This window comes from Crinia signifera, chromosome 1 (assembly GCF_055691185.1).
Source record: "Crinia signifera chromosome 1, ASM5569118v1, whole genome shotgun sequence".
NCBI classification, from domain to species: domain Eukaryota; kingdom Metazoa; phylum Chordata; class Amphibia; order Anura; family Myobatrachidae; genus Crinia; species Crinia signifera.
Genome location: NC_139217.1, coordinates 334233842 through 334255515, shown reverse-complemented (window position 1 = coordinate 334255515; position 21674 = coordinate 334233842). Strand labels below are relative to the sequence as shown.

The 21674-nt window shown below is 42.6% G+C and overlaps 1 protein-coding gene across 2 annotated transcripts in view; it reads right to left on the bottom strand.

Annotated features, from left to right (window-relative positions):
• SMTN (smoothelin) overlaps positions 1–21674 on the bottom strand; it is a 119996-nt gene that overhangs the window by 47677 nt on the left and 50645 nt on the right. For both annotated transcript variants that reach the window (XM_083145300.1, XM_083145301.1), the window contains exons 2-4: positions 7406–7563; positions 2443–2524; positions 4–82 (exon numbers count right to left, since the gene is read on the bottom strand). In XM_083145300.1, the coding sequence (XP_083001426.1) occupies positions 4–82; positions 2443–2524; positions 7406–7563 (319 nt within the window). The remainder of the gene's footprint in view (positions 1–3; positions 83–2442; positions 2525–7405; positions 7564–21674) is intronic.

Here is a 21674-nt window from a genome sequence, read left to right as displayed (position 1 = left end):
TACCTTCTATTTCATCATTGCGGATTTTCCGAATAGCTGCTCGGATGAGCTTCCTCTCTTCATACTCTGTGGCCCCTCGGAGCTAGGAAAGAAAGGACATAGAATATATAAGGTCACTCTGGAGTCACTAGACTGAGCCCTGATGGAGAGACAAGAAGTTTTTATTTCATTTCAGTTTATCCGGTACTTATGTAATAGCCGGGCACCCAATTTACATACGTACGGCACCGTAGTAAAATCGCATCGCATGCGATTTTTTGCATGCAATGAGATTTTCCTATGTAATTTATTCACTGTTCTCTGGCCTTGGGCGGTGCAATGAGATGCAATCGCATCTCCCGCAAAATCGCATGCGATTTTATAGGGTGCGATGCCATTTAATGTACTATACACTTGTATGACATACAATGGGTTTTAGGCATCCCCCCCCCACTATCCACGCCACCCCGAAGCGTGGCGAGCGCAGTGAGCCCCGCGAGGGGCGGCAGAACGTGTCCTCCTGACCTTTTCATACCCCCACTATCCACGTCGGCATGGAGTTGCCAAAGCATGGCGAGCGCAGCGAGTCCTGCGAGGGGACACGGAATACATGTAACGTAATTTGCGTCCCCTTGTAGGGCTCGCTGCGCTTCGGGCTCGCCACACTATATGAAAATCAACTGCGCCGACGTGGATAGTGGGGGGTGCCTAAATCCCATTGTATGTCATACAAGTGTATACTACATTAAATCTCACCGCACCGGCCAAGGCCAGAGAGCAGTGAATAAATTACATAGGAAAATCGCATTGCATGCAATGCGATTTTTCTTACGCAGAATCACCCACTAAGCTATTTGCTTAGTGGGCGCCCGGCTATTACATAAGTACCATTTATCCTTGTATTAACATTTGATTTTACATTTGTCCATATGAAATATACTGTATGCTATTAAAAATCGTTTTATGGAGGAAAATAAACCATGATATGCGTTGAAAATCTTTATGCACTGTGAGTACAGGTACGCCACCCAGTTTAAAGAAACGTTGATGTGCTTATTTTTACATACTTTAGTGAATTGGGTACGCCATTCATTCACCCACCGAGTTGTAAAAGTTAAACCATTAAGAATTTCTGTGACACACTATATACTTTCTTCTCATCCACATATCGCTACATCATATGAGAGAAAAAAAGAAAGTTTTGCAAGGTGGTGTGTCACCGGAACAAAGAACATCGATACAATTATGTCCAGAAAGAGAGCGCCGATATATCATCTTGTAAATCTTGTAAATTCAGCTTGAGATCCAATGGTTGATCTCCGAATACTTTAGACAGGCGAACCCCAATTGCCACGTTACCCTTCAAAATGCTGCTTACATAGAATATATGTATATGCCATAAAATCTTTCAATCTGATTACAGTACAGCAACGAGAAAGTATTCAATTTCTCTAATCTTACCACTGTAAATTGGTAAGACAATTTTATGGTTGGTAATCAAATCAGGGCCGATATTTCAGAAAGTCGGATAATATTTTCACCAATAATAATGGTGAATTTAGATTCGACCTATTCAATTCATTGGACCGTCAGATTTTTCAACGGTTGGATAGCCTGCGGACCTGCGAAAACCGCTGCAAGTTCGACAATTTAGTGGAAATTTTTGCCAATGCAGATTCGGTCGAACTTGCAGCCATTTTCGCCGGTTGTAGCCACATTGAATAGCCAATATTTCTGCCTTTTAGAAATTACATGGCACACATGGAATAATCCCATATAGAAGCATTATATCAGGACCTTGCTCTTTAGATGGTTACATTTACTTTATCCCTGAATCTTTAACAAGAATATTAAAAAACAGAAGGCAAGATAACCGTAAACAGACAATAAATATATTTTTTTTAGCTCACCAAAGTGCCAAAATAAGTACAAATAGTTATGCCACTGTAAGGTTGCATACACACTGTACAATTTTTTGACCAATTTGGTTGAAAGACATTTCCATTGAACCCAGTGTCCTGGACTAAAGATGTTGACAAAAGATATTGACGACAGACGAAAGATCTAGCTACAGTTTATAGGCTCTTTTTGAAAGATTTTCAAATGGAGCTGCATGCACAGTTGACGAACAATCTTATGAACAACTGGCGGGTATGTGCATCATCATTCATCGTTTGTTTGTTGACAATATCTTTTGTCAACATCTTCCGTCCAGGACACTGGGTTCAATGGAAATGTCTTTCAACCAAATTGGTCAAAAAAATTGTACAGTGTGTATGCACCTTAAATGCCTGGTTAGTGCTGGAAATTAGGTCCATATAATGTACCAAATACCACAGGTTTTTTTTTCTCTTTAGGATAAAACTTTATTCAAAGTTGTAGAATGCCTTTATAGGACGGCCTTTTACGGAAGAAACATAGGTCATGGTTACATTCCCCCCACAGAAATAGTGCAATACGCACCAGTGTTGTCAGCTCATCCACACTGTTCATCTCCTGCAGTCTTCCTTCCAAGGCGTTCAGTGCTCTCTGCTGCCTCTCTTCCCTGTCAGATGTTCAAAGAAAATAAAATTCTAGTCACATAAACTGCAGTAACTTAAAGCACCTCTCTAATCTAATATCTCTAAACTCACGTAAAATGCCAGTTTAAAAGACATAACATTTCACAGAAGCCAGCTGTAAAAATAAAAAAAATCTCTTAAGGTCAATATATCGGCTGTTTGACTTATCGATGTAACATTGGGTGGTGTGTACCAATGATATATCTGAATGTCATTGTTCACAGATATCACGTCAGCTGTGCAACACAGTGAATGCCCAATATATTTTTAAAGCTTTTATCAGCCCATTGTGCTGTGTGTATGGGCGATCTGCAAACCACCCATACAGCTGCTGCCAGGGATTGACAGATCATTGGGTTATGATGTCAGTCCCAACAGATAAGGTAGATAGGCAGATCAACTGATCTGCAGAAGATAGTGCAGTGGTGTCAAACTCATGGCCCTCCAGATGTTGTGGAACTACATGTCCCAGCATGCCCTGCCAGAGTTTTAGCAATCCATTATATAAAATCTGTGGCAGGGCATGCTGGGATGTGTAGTTCCATAAGAGCTGGAGGGCCATGAGTTTGACACCACTGTTGTAGTGCCTAGCGAGCATTAGTATATGTTGACAGTTTTCAACACCAGTTACGAGGTTCGATGCCCTCCCATGTGAACCATTCCATTAGAAACATAATGCTCTGCTCCAGGACTTCCCTCTTAATGAAGGATTGCTGCTACCTGTGTTGAAACACCTTTCTCATCAATTAACTAGTTCAACAAATAAGACGGCAATCATACACTGGACGAGATGCACCAAACTAAAAATGCCGTAAAAAATCAGTTTTCTGGGTTTTTACCGTATTTTCATATGCAGCAAAGCCCCACCGCCGGGGCTTCACTGCGGCAGGTTACGCCAGTTCTAGATGGCGTAACCCCATGAAAGCCTATGGGCTTCCCTTCGCGTCCCGCCGATCCGCAACGCACCCCCCTCACCTGTGTCCGGGCAGCCGCCTGCTGTGCTGCCCGGACCAGTGATCTCCTCTTCCTCCCTGCACCGCTTCCGGGTGCAGGGTGGAGGAAGCGGAGCCCTCACAGCCGGGTCAGGGTTCCTGGATGGAGGTGGGACCTGCTGCACATTGCCGGCCATCGCCTTTGCGTTAGTAATCTCATATGTTACTTCATTATTATGCCGGCGATGTGCAGCTGGGGTTATTAGAGAATCCCGCCCACTAAGAGGGAAGTCCAGGAGCAGGGCATTTTGAACCTAATGGAATGGGTCATGATGGAGGGTATCAGGTACTCAAACTCAGTACCCCCACAAAGTATGTTTTGCAGGTCTGCTCACAGAACAAAAAGTGACATCATTTGCTCCACCTGTGGCAATTAGAATAGGTCAGTGAGTAACAAACGCACCCATATACCTGTTTGGTGAACTGGACAATGAACTCTGGGGTCCCGAGGACACAGTATGACCACAATTAAATAATGTATTGGCATGAAAATGAATGAACAATTGTTCACATGAACATGGAATAGTCAGACTATTTGACATTTTCAGCATGCATAAAAAAAAAAGATAAAAATGAAATCTTATTACTGTTGCAGATTCTAAAGCTCATACCATTGTAAGTTAAAAAGGTAAATAATAAGCACACTGTATTGGGGCATCACGGATGGTTTAATAGTTAGCATTACTGGCTCACAGCATTGAGGGCCATATAGGGAATCGATCCGATGACCTAACTGTGTGTAGTTTGTATATTCTCCCCGTGCTTGCGTGAGTTTACTCAGGGTACTCCGGTTTCCTCCCACAATCCAAAAATATACTGGTAGGTCAATTGGCTTACAACAAAAAATGAACCCTAGTATGTCTGTGTGTGCGTGTACATGTAATAGGGAATATAGATTGTAAGCTCCACTGGGGCAGGGACTGATGTGAATGTTCAAATATTCTCTGTAAAGCGCTGTGGAATATGTGTGCGCTATATAAGAAACGGTTAATATATAAATAAATAAAAATGTAGTTACAAGTGTACAAGAACAACCAACATCGCCTTGATGTATGGTATGTCCTCACATCTGAATTGACTATTCACCTATGCCAGATATTCCAATCTCATATCTGCTCTCAGGAATCAATTCAATTAGGCATGAATAAAATGCACCCACATGTAAGTACAGACATATGCCAGACTTTGTTATCTAGGAAGGCCCGCGAGTCAAGCGTCTCTTGCTGGCCTTTCCACACCTTTATAATAGCAACTCTTCCATTATTTATCGGATATGACAGGCTAAAATCCAGGCTCACTTGTGTCATTCTTTCAACAAAGTAAAATTTAGCTATTTACCAAACGTTGAAAAAATATGAAATAATAAAAATTTAAATAATGTGGTCTTTCTCTGGGTACTGAAGTTTGTCCCAAAGCCCTGTCTGAATAAAGCTGTGTACACATGGGTAAAAATCGTCTGCAACATGGTCACTGAGCGACCATATTGCCAGCGATTGGAGTGTGCACCGGCGATAAATCGCCGGGTACACGCTCCCGTTTTTAGTCCTCTTATGATCGCTGTTAGCAGGAGCTTGCTCTTGAGACCAGCTGATTCCCTCTGCGGCTCCCCCGGCAGAGGTTCCCTTTCATCAGCGACCATGTCTGGTCGCTGATGAAAATGGGACACAGCGTTATATCACTCATTGATATATCGCTCGGTGATATATCGCCCCGTGTGTACGCACCTTAAGGGATATGCAGATTCGGATTTACCCGGATCTCAAAACGGCATCGTATTGGATATTAGCTGTCACATGTTTTGTCTCCAAAACATGTGACAGCCGGTTAACCAATAAGATCTCGGTTTTGAGATTTGGATAAATCTGGATTTGCACATCCCTAGTCTCAATATTGGGACATGTGATGCTTTGTAGAGTTACATGTTCTCAATGTTTCTACTCCAGGCCATGAGACTTTTGTATTTGATTGGTCTGTTTACCATTAACGATTTCATGGAGGCAAGCTTGTGATTTTCTTGCTACATGACTTCTTTGCAGCTGCAATGTAGTGTTTATTATAGGCAACTCAAATATATGACCAGCCCTCACTGCACTAGCAACATACGGTACTTGTGTAGTATCACGGCTCCCACGATGGGCATCGTATAGTAAAAAAATTGCATCGCATGCAATGCGATTGCATGCGATTTTGATCACAAAAGCATCCAAATGCATTGAAATTAGTAGGAAACATGTGAAAAGCACCCCAAATGCCATTTTTCACACTGTACCACCCCCACTATCAATGCCAACCCGAAGCGTGGCGAGCGCAGCGAGCCGGCGAGGGGCGGCGGTACGCGTCCTACGACCTTTTCATACCCCCACTATCCACGTCGGTGTGGAGTTGAGAATAGAAAGTGTGGCGAGCGCAGCAAGCCACCGAGCCCGAAGCGTGGCGAGTGCAGTGAGGGGACACGGACACCTGTGAAGCACGCGAGGGAACGCGGATACCTGGGAACTCCACTCCGACGTGGATAGTGGGGGTATGAAAAGGTCGTAGGACGCGGGCTCGCTGCGCTCGCCACGCTTCGGGTTTGTGTTGATAGTGGGGGTGGTACAGTGTGAAAAATGGCATTTGGGGTGCTTTTCACATGTTTCCTACTAATTTCAATGCATTTGTGATCTAAATCGCATGCGATTGCATGCGATTTTTTTAAAAAATGCATAAAAAAAAAACCCGGCGAAAAATCGCATCTCATGCCACAACATTTGGCATGAGATGGGAGCCGTGATACTACACAAGTACCCCACATACAGTATTTCTGCTTACGTACTCCGGAGGTGAGGCAGAAACCCATGTTAAGTAGGGATTCAGGGCTGGTTGCAAGTGCTGGGTATGTCATAAGTTTATTTTATTTATTAACAGTTTCTTATTTTATTTATTAACAGTTTCTTATATATCGCATACATATTCCGCAGCTCTTTATAGAGAGAATATTTGAACATTCACATCAGTCCCTGCCAGTGTTCCCTCTAAGCTGTGCGCGCACACAACTCGCCAAGCATGCGCACAGACATTACAACAGAGCGCACAAAGCAGCAGTGGTTCCCTTTTTGCAGTTGTGGACTAAATTAATGTAGGTTTCACCCAATAACTACATCATGTGCTGTGTTTTGAATGTTTAATATCACATTGTTTTCCAGTTATATATAGAAGTGACGCACAAAAATAAAAATTTCCTTCCAAAGTTGCACAGCTAAAATCTTTTGCCGCACACAGCCTTCGTAAAATTAGAGGGAACATTGGTCCCTGCCCCAGTGGAGCTTACAATCTATATTCCCTACCACATGTATACGCTCACACAGACATACTAGGGTTAATTTTGCTAGGAGCCAATTAGCCTACCAGTATATTTTTGGATTGTGGGAGGAAACCAGAGTACCCGGGGGAAACCCACGCAAATACGGGGAGAATATACAAACTCCGCACAGTTAGAGCCATTGTGGGAATGGAACCCATGACCTCAGTGATGTGAGGCAGTAATGCTAACCATTACACCGTCCGCACTGCCCCAACTGCATCTCTCCCAGCATGGAACAGCAGCTTTAACTTGGCTAATCCTGAGCTCTCACAAAAATTCAATATGGTTCAGATCGCCTCCATTAATAGACACAGGGCTGAAAAAAGTTGCAATGCTTACAGATTGATTTTATGCTAAAACACCCAATAACTTTAAAAAGTGAAGCATATGCTCTATTCGTTTTAAACTTCTAGATTTCCTTTCACTGCACAGTCTTTCATATGCTCCAAAGCTTAAGGCGGGACATAAAAAATCTCATATGGTAAGATCAGGTGCCCCACCATAACCTATATCAATAAAAACATCTAACACACCCAGGCTGATTCTCCTTGTCCTCCTGTCCATTGTTCCGCTCTGATCTGAAGCGTTTAGAGGCCAATGCTTCTTCACATCTCTCCAGTTCCTCCCGGCGTAGTTCCCGAATTGCTGAGCGGATCTCCCGCCTCTCTGCTAGGTCCATGGTCACTTCCAGCTGCAAAACAGATACAAGCACTGAGCCAAAAATGTAAATATGCCAGAGGTTTTGGAGGATTTAGACCAAGTAAACTGTTAAGTATATGGGATGCTGATTAACCAAATACATGTATATTCAGATTCTACATTTTTAAACAATCAGGGTTATAAAATCCAACAAATTTTTTAATGGAAATTGGCAGATGTTCCTCCAAGCCACCTGGCTTCCGACAGTTGAAAAAAAAAAAAAAAAAAAACAGCCCTTATTGAATAGGTTGGAACCCCTTACGATCTATTGAAGTCGAAAACTGCTGTCTTTCCAACAAGACGGCAGCTCCGACAGCAATTGAATATACCCCTATATTATAGCATTTAGAACATCTTTACACACATTTAGTGCTACTAGAAAAAAGTAGCTTTCTAGAAACCTTGTACTCAAACGCTATCATCAGGACCCCACACAGGGCATGTTTTCAAGGTATCCCTACAGAATCACAAGTTACATAATTAACTACACAAATGCATATATAAAAAGATATCCTGTCCCTGGGTCGACAATGTATAGGTAGACAACAGCTAGGTCAACCACTAACTGTCAACAGTGAGTAGATTGTTACCTAAAAAATGGTAGACATACCCTAGTTCAACAATGATAGAAGGTCAACACAAGCTAAAGGTCAACATAAAAATGGTTGACACTGAAGTAGTAGACATGCTTTTTTCAGGTTTATTATTTTCTTTATACCGACTTGATTCGTGCTTTACCAACCAAGTGGTCATAGACAAGCAAAGGTGAGAGGGGTGAGATGACTGCGCCACAAACCTGTGATATTGTGAGTTAGCCGCTGGGTGTGTGGGTACACTACAAATACCCGAAGTTGTGTACAATAGGCAAGTGGGGAAGTACACCCTGCGCTTCACTACCAATATTCAAATGATATACATACACGGTGGTTATGGTGTAAAAATTTAATTCAATTTTATTTTATTTTAGACGGATTTAACAGTATAAAAAGGAAAGTTTAAATAGCAATAAATTAACACTGTCAATAAGCTTTTAAAATACACTAAGTATATGCTCAAAATAAAATAATATCTATATGACTGCTACTACCGGTATACACACACAAAACAGGGGGTAACAGGACAAACAAAGAGTCCGGTGCACTGGCCAAGTAGGTGTAGGTTAAGTAACTTTGTTCAAAGTCTTGTATGCTCGTTAGAGCGGTTAGGAGTAAATACCTGTTCCCAGGGTACAAGGGGTCTGCCGGCAGACTTGCCCGTCAATGCCGTGTTGCGCAATCGGCATAGGCGGGATCTCCACATACATCGACTAGTTTCGCCAAACAAGGCTTCTTCAGGATGGTGTGTGTCACGCACCACAAGACTTTGAACAAAGCTGTCGGAGTCCTGAGGACAGAGTTTGACTGTAGTAAATATTGCACAGCTTAATTGAAGCACCAGGGGGCAGCTGTGAGCTGATATACGTACTGCAGGAAATAGAATGTAGATATAAATAGGAGATTGAAAAAGCCTGGCCAGGTTTAAAATTTTTGTTTTCATGTCTACTTATAGATTGCCTAGGGAAAATCAACTTGGCAATATTAACAAAACTTGGCAACATCAGGAAATGTTACGGTTAGGGTTCATCTGAATAAAGCAGACAAGTTTGTGTTTTTAATGACCGTGCAACATTTTTAACCATGTATAAATAACTGCAAATAAGATGAACACTAAACTCTGCTAAAACAAACAAATGTGCTGAATCATTATCATAAAACCCAAAGGAAAAATACTCCAAGGGAAAATGAGGAGATGGGAATTAAAGAATGACCCAAATGTCACAATATTGTCAACACATTTCCAAATAGTTTCTAAAGCATTATAAAAACTGTATAATTTAAAAAGTAAAAAAAAACAAAAAAAAACACCCGCACAATCCTCAAAATACACTTTACTAGATGACAAACACGACACTTGGCTTTCATTGCATAATATTGTTACAATAGTGTAGCCAACACTAAATCAAGGAAGGTATGTCAGCCCAATAATTGGAGAGCCACCTTTTTATGAACAATGTATGGAGGAGATTTCCATTTGCAGCATGAAATTGGCTGAAAAAGCATTTTATTTGGTGGTTTTCAGGCCGAGATTGATTTACATCATTATATTGAACTAAAATAGTTTAAAACAGACGATTTACAGGATTATCGTCCAGTGTGTGGCCAACTTAACTAGGGGCTGGATTCAGTGAAGGTGCCCAAACACTACTTTTAAGTTCAAAACGCATTGCATGCAGTTCACATCGCATTGTGTTTCTTTTGTGCAGCTGCACATTGCAAGTCAAAAAAAGTATGTGCAAGCAGTACTTTTTTCTTATCTAGTTCAAATCGCACGCTGTTTTAGCGTATTGCATGCGATGCGATCTAGTACAAAAAACACACCGAGCACAGATCTCACCATGGGCTACATGCACTAAGCTTCAAAAGTGATACAATGGCGAGTGATAAACAGCCAGCCAATCAGCTCCTCCCTGGCATGTCACAGACGGTTTGGAAATTGTGGTTGGTTGTTTATCGCTCTCCCTTGTACCACTTTTGAAGCGTACATCTGTTTGTACTTCAGGAAGATACCAACAGAAATCTGAGTGAATCCTGTACGGATTGGTTAGTGGGCATTCAAAAGGGTCTTCAGCATTGGACAGGCCACCCCACTGCTGAAGTCGAAATATGAAACGCGATGTGGTGTGGCCTGTCTGACGTGATCGTTCTGTCCCAGCTGGCGGCTACAAGTGCTTGGATTGTTACTTTCTGACCGGTGGTGGTGGAGCTCCTGGCGTAAGGTGGTGAGTGGCATCCCACAGGAATATTCTGACCATAGAACTTCCATCCATGCTTGACATTCCATTCAACTATCAAAATATACATTGACAGTTGTGATGAGGGGTTAACGCACTGCAAACCCACTTAGGTTTCTTGCTCTGGTATTCTTTTTTTTTTTTATAAAACTGGCTGTTTGTGCACAGATTGAAGATTATAGCCACGGAATCTAGACATACCAATATGATCCTGGAATATGCACGTACTCCAATTTATGCTCTCTGCTGGGAATAGTTTTCCCCAACAGCATTCCATTCATACATCAGACTACACCAAACTGCTGCCTGAAACATTTTATTTATATTGTGCCTCCAAGATTCTACAGCATGGTAGATTGGTATAAAAGTACAGATTACATCGAGAATGCAGAAGAGTGGGTAGAGCTCACAGTATAGAAGGTCTATGGGTGGACAAAGGCTGAGGGGAGGCCAAGCTGGATGAGTGCAGAAAATAAAGATAAGGGATGAGTTGTAGCCTTGAAAAGTGATAAAATTGAGAGTGATAAACCATCAACCAGCTCCTGTCATTTTTCAAACCAAGCATGTAGCATGACAGTTAGGAGCGGAATGGCTAGTAATTTTATCACTTTTCAAGCTTAGTACATCTGTCCCAAGGAGCAGTGTAGTCTGAGAACGCTCTACCCAGTCTGTTGCCCATATTGCTGGAATCACATCACAGCACAACCCCCGACCTAAATGTACCACTACATATTTGCTAATTGTCCATGCGTCTTCAAGCTCCATTGAAGAAAGACTTGTCCCAGAACAGGAACACTGTGTTCCTACAGCAGAGACCCTGCGAAGTGCCACTACATCAACCGTGTATACGTGTTCAAGCTCTGACCTCCCCATACAGGACACTACCTACATTAACCTGGGTATGGGTCAACTAAATTTAGGTCGACATGCATTGGGTCAACAGGGCTTAGGTGGACAACTGAAATAGGTCGACATGGGTAAGGTCAACAGGGTTGGAAGGTCAACACAAGCATTAGGTCAACATGAGTTTTTAAAAATTTTTGTCCCAAGTGTCAACATGGACACCATCTAAGTGTACTGAATCCTCTCGCATTGCCTCACTGCACTTGACACACTAATTTTATTCTCCCACCACGCTGTAGTGCAGTGGTTCTCAAACTTGGTCCTCAGGGTCCCAACCCGGTTCAAGTTTTCAAGGTCACCCGACAGGTGCACTCATTGCTGACATATTTAAAAAAAAGATTCACAGGTGGAGCTAATTATTTCACTTGATCCCATGAAGAGACCTGCAATACATGCACTGTGTGGGGTCTTGGGGACTGAGTTTGAGAACCTGTGCCGTAGTGGATGGTAGGGCATGAAATACCCCTGTTGGGAGAGTCTTTTATATAAAAAAAAAAAAAATACACATTTTTCTCTACTCCACCATGGCAGCCATCACCTGTGTGTTCTTCCCGTCTGGGAAATAACCGAAAAAAAAAAAAAAAAAAAAGACACTGGCCCCAACAAAAAGCACCGCCGATCTTGACTACCGTGTCTTCACCTTACTAGCTCCAAACAAACATAATTATTCACAAATCATAATACCATGTTCAGGAAGGGAATATATGCTGCCGTGGTGAAGTAGAGGAAAGCATATTATCAGGTAAGAATCTGACCTTTCCTCTACCTCCCCCATTACAGCCATCACCTGTGGGTCATACCACAGCAAAGTCACTGGGTGGGATATACCATCAAACATACATACCAACGGAAATCAACAGCTCTTTTTTTTTTTCTTTAATACTACAGCGCTCAGAACTTTTCTTCCAAATTTAGCATCTGCTAATGAAAGGACGTAAATTCTGTAGTGCTTAATAAATGTATGAACCGAAGCCTAACCAGAAGCTTTACATAGATCAGTTATTGATGTTGCCCTTTTTTCTGCCCAAGAAGCTGCCATGGCTCTCGCAGAGTGCGCTTTCAACCCCCTTTGGGGGTTCTTATTACCGTATATACTCGAGTATAAGTCGACCCGAATATAAGCCGAGGGACCTAATTGTACAACAAAAAAACTGGGAAAACTTATTGACTCAAGTGGGACCCTCACTCGAGTATAAGCCGAGGGGGTCTTTTTCAGCATTAAAAATTTTCTGAAAAAAGTAGGCTTATACTCGAGTATATATGGTAATCATATGGCCTCTGTTAATCCATCTAGCAATAGTGGCGGTACTTATGTATTATCTGGGCTCCCATGTTAAATGCACCCCATTTTTTCATACCCCTCCTATCCAACTACGCATGGAGTTGATTTTATATAGTGTGGCGAGCGCAGCAAGCCCCGCGAGGGGACGCGGACTCAAAAGAAAAACGGGAGCCCAGATATTACATAAGTACCATAGTGGCTTTTGATGCTTCTTGACCTTTATTTTTCCCTTCTGTTAAAACAAATAGCCTCTTTGCTTTCCTAATGGTTTCAGATCTTTGCACGTATGCTCTTTGGGCGCTTAAAACATCTAGTTTGTCTTTAAGATTGCTCGTATTTGCACAAAAAGAAGGAAGCCCTATTTGCTGATTTATATGAATGTACGACACTTTTGGTAAAAATTGAGTATTGGTTCGCAATACCACCTTTCTTGCTGAGGTTATAGCTACTAAGAATACTACCTTCCATGTTAAAAGTATAATGGAACGTCCTGTAATGGTTCAAAGGGAACATCTGTTAAAGCATTCAGCACCAAATTCAAGGCCCATGGAGCAAACTGACAGTGAAATATAGGTTTTATTTTCTTACTTGCTTGGACAAACTGACATATCGGTCTCCAGTGATGTTCCTATCAAGAATAGCACCTAGGGCTGAGAGCTGCACCACTATTGAACTTGCTGACAAGTTTTTATCCAGTCCGGACTGTAGAAACTTAAGATAATCAAGATTTGATCTGGATCTCGTTTATCTCTACATTTTATAAGAAGTTTTGGAAGTTGATAAAAACATTGCTTAAAGCAAGGAAAGTATCACAACTCAGAAGTCATGCCGTCAGATTAAAAACCCAGCCCAGCACCAGAAGGTCTGGTACTGCTTGAAGTCTCCATGGCTTGCATATGGCCAACTGAAGGACTTACAGAAACCATTGAGGTATCACATAAGAACTAAACAGCCAATTGAATGTTCTGTACAATTTTAAGAAAGTCCAACCTTTTAATACCGTTGAAGCATATCAGACTCTAAGCTCCTGGCACCATCCTCTGAGTACCCTTGAGGTGGCTACAGCAGGTTTTAACGCTGCTCCCGTTGTTCTATGCCATTTCCTTAGATCCAACGCCGACCACCTATCCATTGCGTCTTTAAAGATGTTAGTGTCCTATAGAGGTAGCGTAGTTTTTTTTTTTTTTGAGATTTGAGCTATAGCCACATCCACCTTAGGCGGCTCTTCCCAGGTGAGGACCTGCTCTTGTTCAAATGGATACATCTCAACGACTTTTAGAGGTACAGTAACTTATCTGGATGCTTCCATTAATCTAATATTAAGTCTTTAAGGGACTGGGACAAAGGGAATACTTTCCTTTTCTTATTTTTGTCTTTAAATAACAAATTCTGCAAGCTTAAGTCCTCCTTGGGGTCCTCATATTAAGGGACCTATGGATTAAGGCCAGCAAATTTTCAATTAAATCTGGATTAAAATCTTTATCCTGAGCCATCACTTCTTCATAGTCTAATCCAGGGATGGGAAACCTTTGGCCCTCCAGCTGTTGTTGAACTACACATTCCAGCATGCCCTGCTACAGCTTTGCTATTTGGCCATGCTAAAACTGTTGCATGGCATGCTGGGATGTGTAGTTCAACAGCTGGAGGTCCAAAGGTTCCCCATCCCTGGTCTAATCCCTCGGCGCCGCCAGAGACCAGTCAGTTGAGTCTTCACTCAAGACTATCCTGCTCCTTTTTGTAGACATCTTTGAAAAATCCTCCTTTGTAACAAACTTGTCTGCTAGGGCCGACTTAAGCATAACTACCAGATCATCCATCTGTGAGGCAATTGCTGCGGAATCTTACAAACTTCCCACATGTTTGCGATAAAGTATTGCCCGACAAAGTGAACACTTAGCTAAATGCAATTTCTTGTGCTTTGACTTGAGATCCCCTTTATCCTTGCTGGTTTCTGATCTAAACCATAGAACACAACTGCTTACTAACCATTTTTTATATTTAAAAAAAGAAACTAGTGGCTTACTCAGACTTTAGTGTCCTGCAGTTTTTCCAAAAATACTGCTGTCAGTATATAGGCTGCCATTCCATTGTTAGTACAAAGGTACAGCACTCACTCAGCACTATAGTAGTTAGGTTAAGAAAAGATCTAGCACCGCTGCTAATGGACTCCCACGTGTTCCAGGACAACCACTTCCTCATATGCTTCACGCCCGGCGAGGACGTCCTGCCTGCTTTCGCTTACGGATTAACCCAGGCCAGGCGCATTGGTGCCGATGTCATCCATTGCCTCCCGCCTGAGAATGCAGTCGCGCTTGACCACACGGAAACAGGGGACAGCCTGCGGCAATAACCACTCGTTCAGTGCCTCCAGAAGGCCGGCTCCCACCCTCTCCTCCCAGCCTGGATGCACGAAGCGGCAGCGGGGGAATGGCCAGACTTCACAGGGTAAGTCACATGGTCAGACTACCTGAAAAAAAAAAAAAAAAAAAAAAGACACGGAGGCAAATATGGGCAGTGCCCTTTGTAGGGTCTTTTTCCTTTCCAGTTACTACCTAGAGGGGGAAGAACCCACAGGTGATGCTAGAGATGGGTCGTCCGTGAACGAACCGAATCTTTTGAACGGATCACATTCAAGAACGAGTGAGCCGCCGATCCCAAAAAGGTGATCAGTTTCAAAATGTTTTTTGTTTTCCTTTACAATGCATTTTCCTGATCTCAGTGCTGCCACCTGTGGCAGCTGAGATGTACTACCTCTGGAGACTGAGTACAGTGCTGTGACTACAAGTGATAGAAAGATTAGCTGCTGCTGCCAGGGATGGCCATCTGTGCAGACTCCATCGATGGTTGCTATCGATGGCGATTCTGCACCCAGCCATCGATCGATCAGTGTTTTTACTCGGTCATGTATATCCCCCCCCCCCTTTTTTTTTTTTTTTAACTAAAGTGAGCCGAGGTTCAGTCTAAAAGATCCGCATCGGGTCACTGAGAGATCCGGCGGATACCGGCACAACTTAATGATCCGTTTTGCCCATCTCTAGTGATGGCTGCCATAGGGGAGGTAGAGGAAACTCATGTTGACCTTTTGACTGTCAACCTTGCTATTGTCAACCTAATGCTTGTGTCGACCTTCCAACCTGTCAAATTTAGCCATGTCAACCTTCAGTGGCTGACCCAATGCATGTTGACCTGAATAGGGTCGACCTAACTGTATCCCCAATAACCCACTCATTGACAGCTAGATCTGTAGAACGTGATGCCTTATGTGCCTACTGCTAGCCTGCGACTCATTCTGCCTGGCTAATAAAGCAGTCCGTGTTAAGGTTCGTCATTGTGTGGACTGACTTTCAGTACACACTGCTGGAACCTTAAATATATCAAAACAATAAAGAGATCAGTTTAAGAGCGTGTTACAAAGTTCAGTTGTGTGAGACACAGACTATTCTGCCACATACCCACAACAACCACCGCTCCCCCCCCCCCTTCACTCTGTCAGACCCCGAAGGGGGGTCTTACCTTGATATTGCATAGAACAGTCAGCTATGGTTATCTTCCAGGACCGCGTTACGCAGTAAATTGGTTTACACATTAACTGCAAGCTTTCATTATTTCTGTGCTTATGAATACAGGTATCTATTTCTGTAAGTGTAAACAGATACAAAAACCTCACATGCCTATATGTTACCATTCCAGCAGTGATCAGCTATTTTTCTCAGAAATGACTGCTCTCTGAACGAGAATGTGGCTATGAACGGTACAGGGGGCAAGAGTGTTGCAATACAACATGCCTTTGTACTGGAGGAATGCAGAAAACTCCTGTACATAACTTGGAGGGAGAAGAATGAAATGTCACTGAGTGACCTATAAAAGTTGGAATGGGTTTATGGAATATTTCTCTTTTTAGGAGAATACGATCAGAACGTTTTCTGTAATATTACAATCTAATTTCTTCTGGCAGGAATTATTTCAAATCACTGAAGAATGCAGATTTCTAGCTGGGAAGATGAATGAGCCCTGGTCAGGTATACACTTTAAAGACAGAACAGCCAAACTGGATACATTTACACACCAATAAATAAGGGACTAAATAGAAAAGTATGCTATCATGTATATAACAAATTTCATATGTCACTTGATAAATGTCAATACATACACAGTCAGAAGAGACAACGGGATTTGGGGGGGGGGGGGGGGGGGGAGATTAAGGTTGGGGAACCCAAATGCACATTGGAAATAGTGACTAAAACACGCCAAGCAAACAGAAATTTTGTTAATTTGCTATAGACGCAAATGCAGTGCAAGTTTCTCAGAAACCTAGCCAGCTGTGCGCCAATAAGCTCAACTGAACATAAATAACAGTTAGAACCTGATCCTGAAGTACATTTCTAAGAAACCAGGTCAATAAACTTTTTCTAATAAAAATTCAGCACTAAAAGACCTGCAATAACAGAATTCCCACAAGGGACAGTGTTAAAATAAACTAAAAAGCCTCTTGAGGACAGTGTACCAGACAAAGTTCCAGAGGGTGGGGAAATAACCTCCCAGGTGAAGAAAGTCTGGATATACTATTAATCTGCTTCCCACTATGTTCCCATATCCAAGTGCCAGATGTTTTATAGATTGGAGACAAACTCACATGCAATATATGCATTGGTGAACGGCAAAGGATTCTTTTTCAAGCAGAATCTTTGTATTCTAGAGTTACCATTTAGAAGATTACTCACTTCTAATACCCTTCAGTGTTAACATAATAACCAACCATTAGCAAGATGGTCTAAGTCAGGCATGTCCGAACTATGGCACTCCAGCCACTACAACAGCTGGCGGGCCATAGTTTGGGCATGCCTGGTCTAAAGGCCCATACACAGTGGGCGACTGAGGTGAACGTCGCTCAAAACAGCAGGTTTGAGCGGCTTTCAGCTCAAAGCCACCCAGTGTGTATGGCCCGGCGATGAGCGCTGCTGCGCCCTCCCTCAACATCGCTGGGAAAGCCGTTCATCGGCTGGTTATACCAACAGATATAAGTGGCTTTCAGGACGGCATAGCGCTCCGCTATGCAACGCCATGCTCCCCCCCTCCGTCGGCGCCGGGCAGGGGGAAAGCCGCTCAGTGTGTATGCACTGAGCGGTTTTCCCCGCAGTGATGAACGCCATCATCGCTGTCCATACACACTGGGCATAGTCGCCCAGTGTGTATGGACCTTAAGCCAACCCGAAATATTTTCATTACTTTCGAAAAATATAATGGGTCATTATTGAAACTGTTGTGTAAAGAAATATTACTTTTTTACATATTTTGTTAAAAAAGTATCCAATAAAAAAAAAAAATACATTGAAACATTTTATTAACCATTTACTATGGGGGCAATTAAATGGTTTGTGTGCACTTAAGTGATGGGAGATAGGAGGTGATGTTCGATTGTCTTTATTCGAAGATGTGTACAGTGCTGATTTGAGCTGTATAAAATGGCTAAACCAGACTAAAGTGCTGGAAGCAATGTGAAAAATGCCATAATATGGGCAACCAAACTTAACACATTTCTGCTGACTAGCATTAAGAAGGGAATTCAATGGTTAACACCAGTGTCTGTATGTGCTGGATGCCTGTTTCAATTGTTGCTCTTTTTTGGCGCCATTTCTGAGCACAGCCCCCCTTGTTGGTAACCATTAAGTCCATTTTTGTGGCTTAACTTGGCAGACCAGGCACAAAAAAAAAAAACACAACTGAACAGCTCCCCCAATCTCCTGTCATCTTATACCACTTTTCCACCAAAATCCTGCGTCAAACCGGGGATTTTGTCTGTCTCCACACTGGGGTCCACATTTCCACTGCACTGTGTTCCTGGGTTTTTCCCAGGTAGACACTGTTTCTAGTGAGGGGAAAACCCAGGAAAGCAGGGCAGTGGGCGGGGAGCAGGTGGACCAAAGGGCATAGCCATCTTAACGTATGGGCAGCTGCTCAAGGGCCCCCCAATTCTAGGGGCCTTCAAGCTGGGGCAGATTGGGTTATGGGAATCTGCCTCCTGAGCTTCTTGGGAGACAGAAGAGAAAGCTGCCTGGCACAATTCTCTTCCTACAACCCAGCCTGCAGCCAGACAGTGAATGGATTTCAGCATGCTGATTGTTGGTTCTATCCAATCAGTCTGTCAACCGTTACCTGTATCTCAGCCTGAAGCCAGACAGGGAATGGCTGCCAGCATGCTGATTGGTGGCTGTCTGGAGCTATCCACCAATAAAAAGTGCCGACAGCCATTCACTGTATGGAACCAAGTGGAGAGATAGCACATTTTTTGTTATTTACAATTTTCTCTGTAAATAGGCGTGGAGAGGCCCCAAATGCATTTCTTGCCCCAGGGCCGACAATGCTGATAAGACGGCACAGGGACTGGCGGGTGGGCAATGGTGACAGCAGGGATTGGTGGCCAGCGGCTGCGCAATGTTCTGCCTCCCTTGGTCAAAATACTGCTGATCTTACTGCAGTAACTTTAAAAATAAGTACATTTATGCTTTACTAGTAATCAAAAATAAAATCTAAATACACTGTACAAACCTTGCAAAATGTTACCAGATTTAAATGGTTAACCTCTACTTTTATGTGCTGTAAGACATGATTACATAGCACTTTGATGGGGATCATATGGCCCACCAAGTGAGCACATTCAGCCCCTTTTAGCTTTATGTGCCCGACTGCTCTGCGCTAGCTTTTTAAGACTGGTCATGCATCACTCATTATCTAGAACTCGAGATGAAGCTTATGAACTCAGAAGGCTGAGAAGAATGAACAGGACCACAGAAGCAGACTTCTCAATCAATTAACCTCTAGAGCACAATGCTGGAATGTCCCATAGCACATCTGAGAGCGGAGGATGTGTATTGTCTGCCTCTCACCCTTGCTCACCGAAGGAAAGAATAATGGGATGCAAGATTTGGAATTTTTAGGCCAGTGTTGTATTCGAAGTGGGTGGTCACTGGTGCAGCCAGTGAAAGGGAAGTATATCCATTATGGAGTACATATAAGAGCTCAGGGTGTTTTAGGGTTAGTGGGATTATTTTATGGCAATTAGGGAAGCCAAATGCACTTAGTGTAGTTTTGAGGCATATGAGTTGCCAGTTTTGGGGTGAGAGGTTGATGCAGTAGAGAAAAGCTTATTACGGGACAATAATATATATATATCTCCAAGAAATGATTGGCACTCGGGAGGCAAGGTCATCAAAGAAAACGGATGTGTATTACTGAGCTTTCGGGGCTGTAGGATTGTGCTCTGAAGAAGGGGGTCAAACCCCGAAAGCTCAGTAATACACATCAGTTTTCTTTGATGACCTTGCCTCCCGAGTGCCAATCATTTCTTGGAGTATTGTATGATTGTTTGCTGGGGCACCGGGGCCCGTTGTCCAGTTTAACCTGCGGAGTGCCGGCAGTCTTGGAAAATATATATATATATTTATTTCTATTTAGAATGATGGTAGCACAGTGGAAAATGTTGGCAGTACAAGAAATGCTGTTTATAAACCTCAAAGTTCTTTATTTCCTAGATCACTAATGTTATGTTATTACAGACTGGTATCGGATGATGTTCTACAATGGTCATTTGTGGCCCTTTAGGAATTTAACAAGTTACCAATCACTTATGTAGCAGGTTATAAAAACCTAAGCTTATTTCTTTACTGGTTTAATCACGTGTATTCTTATTCAGTTAGAACTTTGTAAGAATTAACCCATGGGGGGGGATTCAATAAGAAACCAGGTACATCCTTGCACTTCTAATTTAATTTCCCTCACGGTGTGTACATTTATAAACATTAATACGCATTCTATGGATAAAACACAAACAGCTCAAAACATCACACAATTAACAATTAGAGATCTGAAACAATAAGTTTAATCACATTGGAGTTGATTCAATTTAGTGCTCGGTTAATAGCACCAGGAAAGTTGTCCTGGGGATATTGAATGGTCAATATTTCATCCTGCACTTTGTCGGTAGATTCCAGTTTCACCTTAACTGTATATTTAGTGACAGTAACGGCATGCTCAGACATTGGGGTACATTCAATAGATGCCGGATCCATTCCGAAATTCTTTTGACGGAAAGGATCAGTCATCCATTATTCAATGCAGCGGCCAAATCCGTATGTCTGATTTGGCCGCTGATTGATGCTCATCTGGCTAGTGCGGGGACTGGGTGAGCACGGCTGCAGTGGAAGCCAGGACGGGTAAACATAAACATGAGCTGCTCTCACACGGCCCAGCGACGGGATGGGTGAGTGCAGCAGTTGGGTACTGGAGGCGGCGAACAGGAGGGCATCCTCCCTGCCTCAGACATCTTTTCATGTTTGATTGAGATTGCCAGAAAAAAAAAAAAAAACAACTAGCATTGAATAGATCGGAATCCCTTCCGACCTGTTCATGTCCAAAACTGGTGTCTTTTTGGCAAGACGGCAGATTCAACATCAATTGAATATACCCCTTTAGCGCAAAACAAATATCACTGCAGGCACTTAAGGCCAAAAACCTTGAGGCAGGGGTCTAGTGTTATTTCTACACATACCTCAAGAGGGGTATGAGAAAAATAAAAACCTGTCTTTGGGCTGAACATCGGGATCAATTAGATTGAGCCGGGACCTCCCTCCAAGGCACAACTAAAGCCTCAAACACTAGAGGATATCGTAAAAGATATCTCTCAGAAGACCCTTTCTGTGCGATATCTTTAACAATATATTCTAGTTTGTAGACTCAATATAGTTACCAATGCATGCTCCCACGTATCATTAATGACACCCCCTCTCTGCTGAACATACTGTAAAAGTCGGTCAGGTCTGTCTTGCATTCAGACATTTGACTTCTTTATTAATTGGCTAAGAACCTCAAGCTTAAGGTGTGCTGGAGTGGATTAGACAACACCTGATTTTGTAGTTAGAAACACAGTTTATAGAGCAAAAAATAGGTAATTGTGTGTTGCGCAATCAATTAGCTGCTGGCACAGGGCTTGTCAGGCCCTAATTGGTAACCAAGAAAAATATATATTTCTTTTTTCACAGTTTATAGAGCATTGGAAATGAAGATAGATATGGAATATATTCGATAATATGCA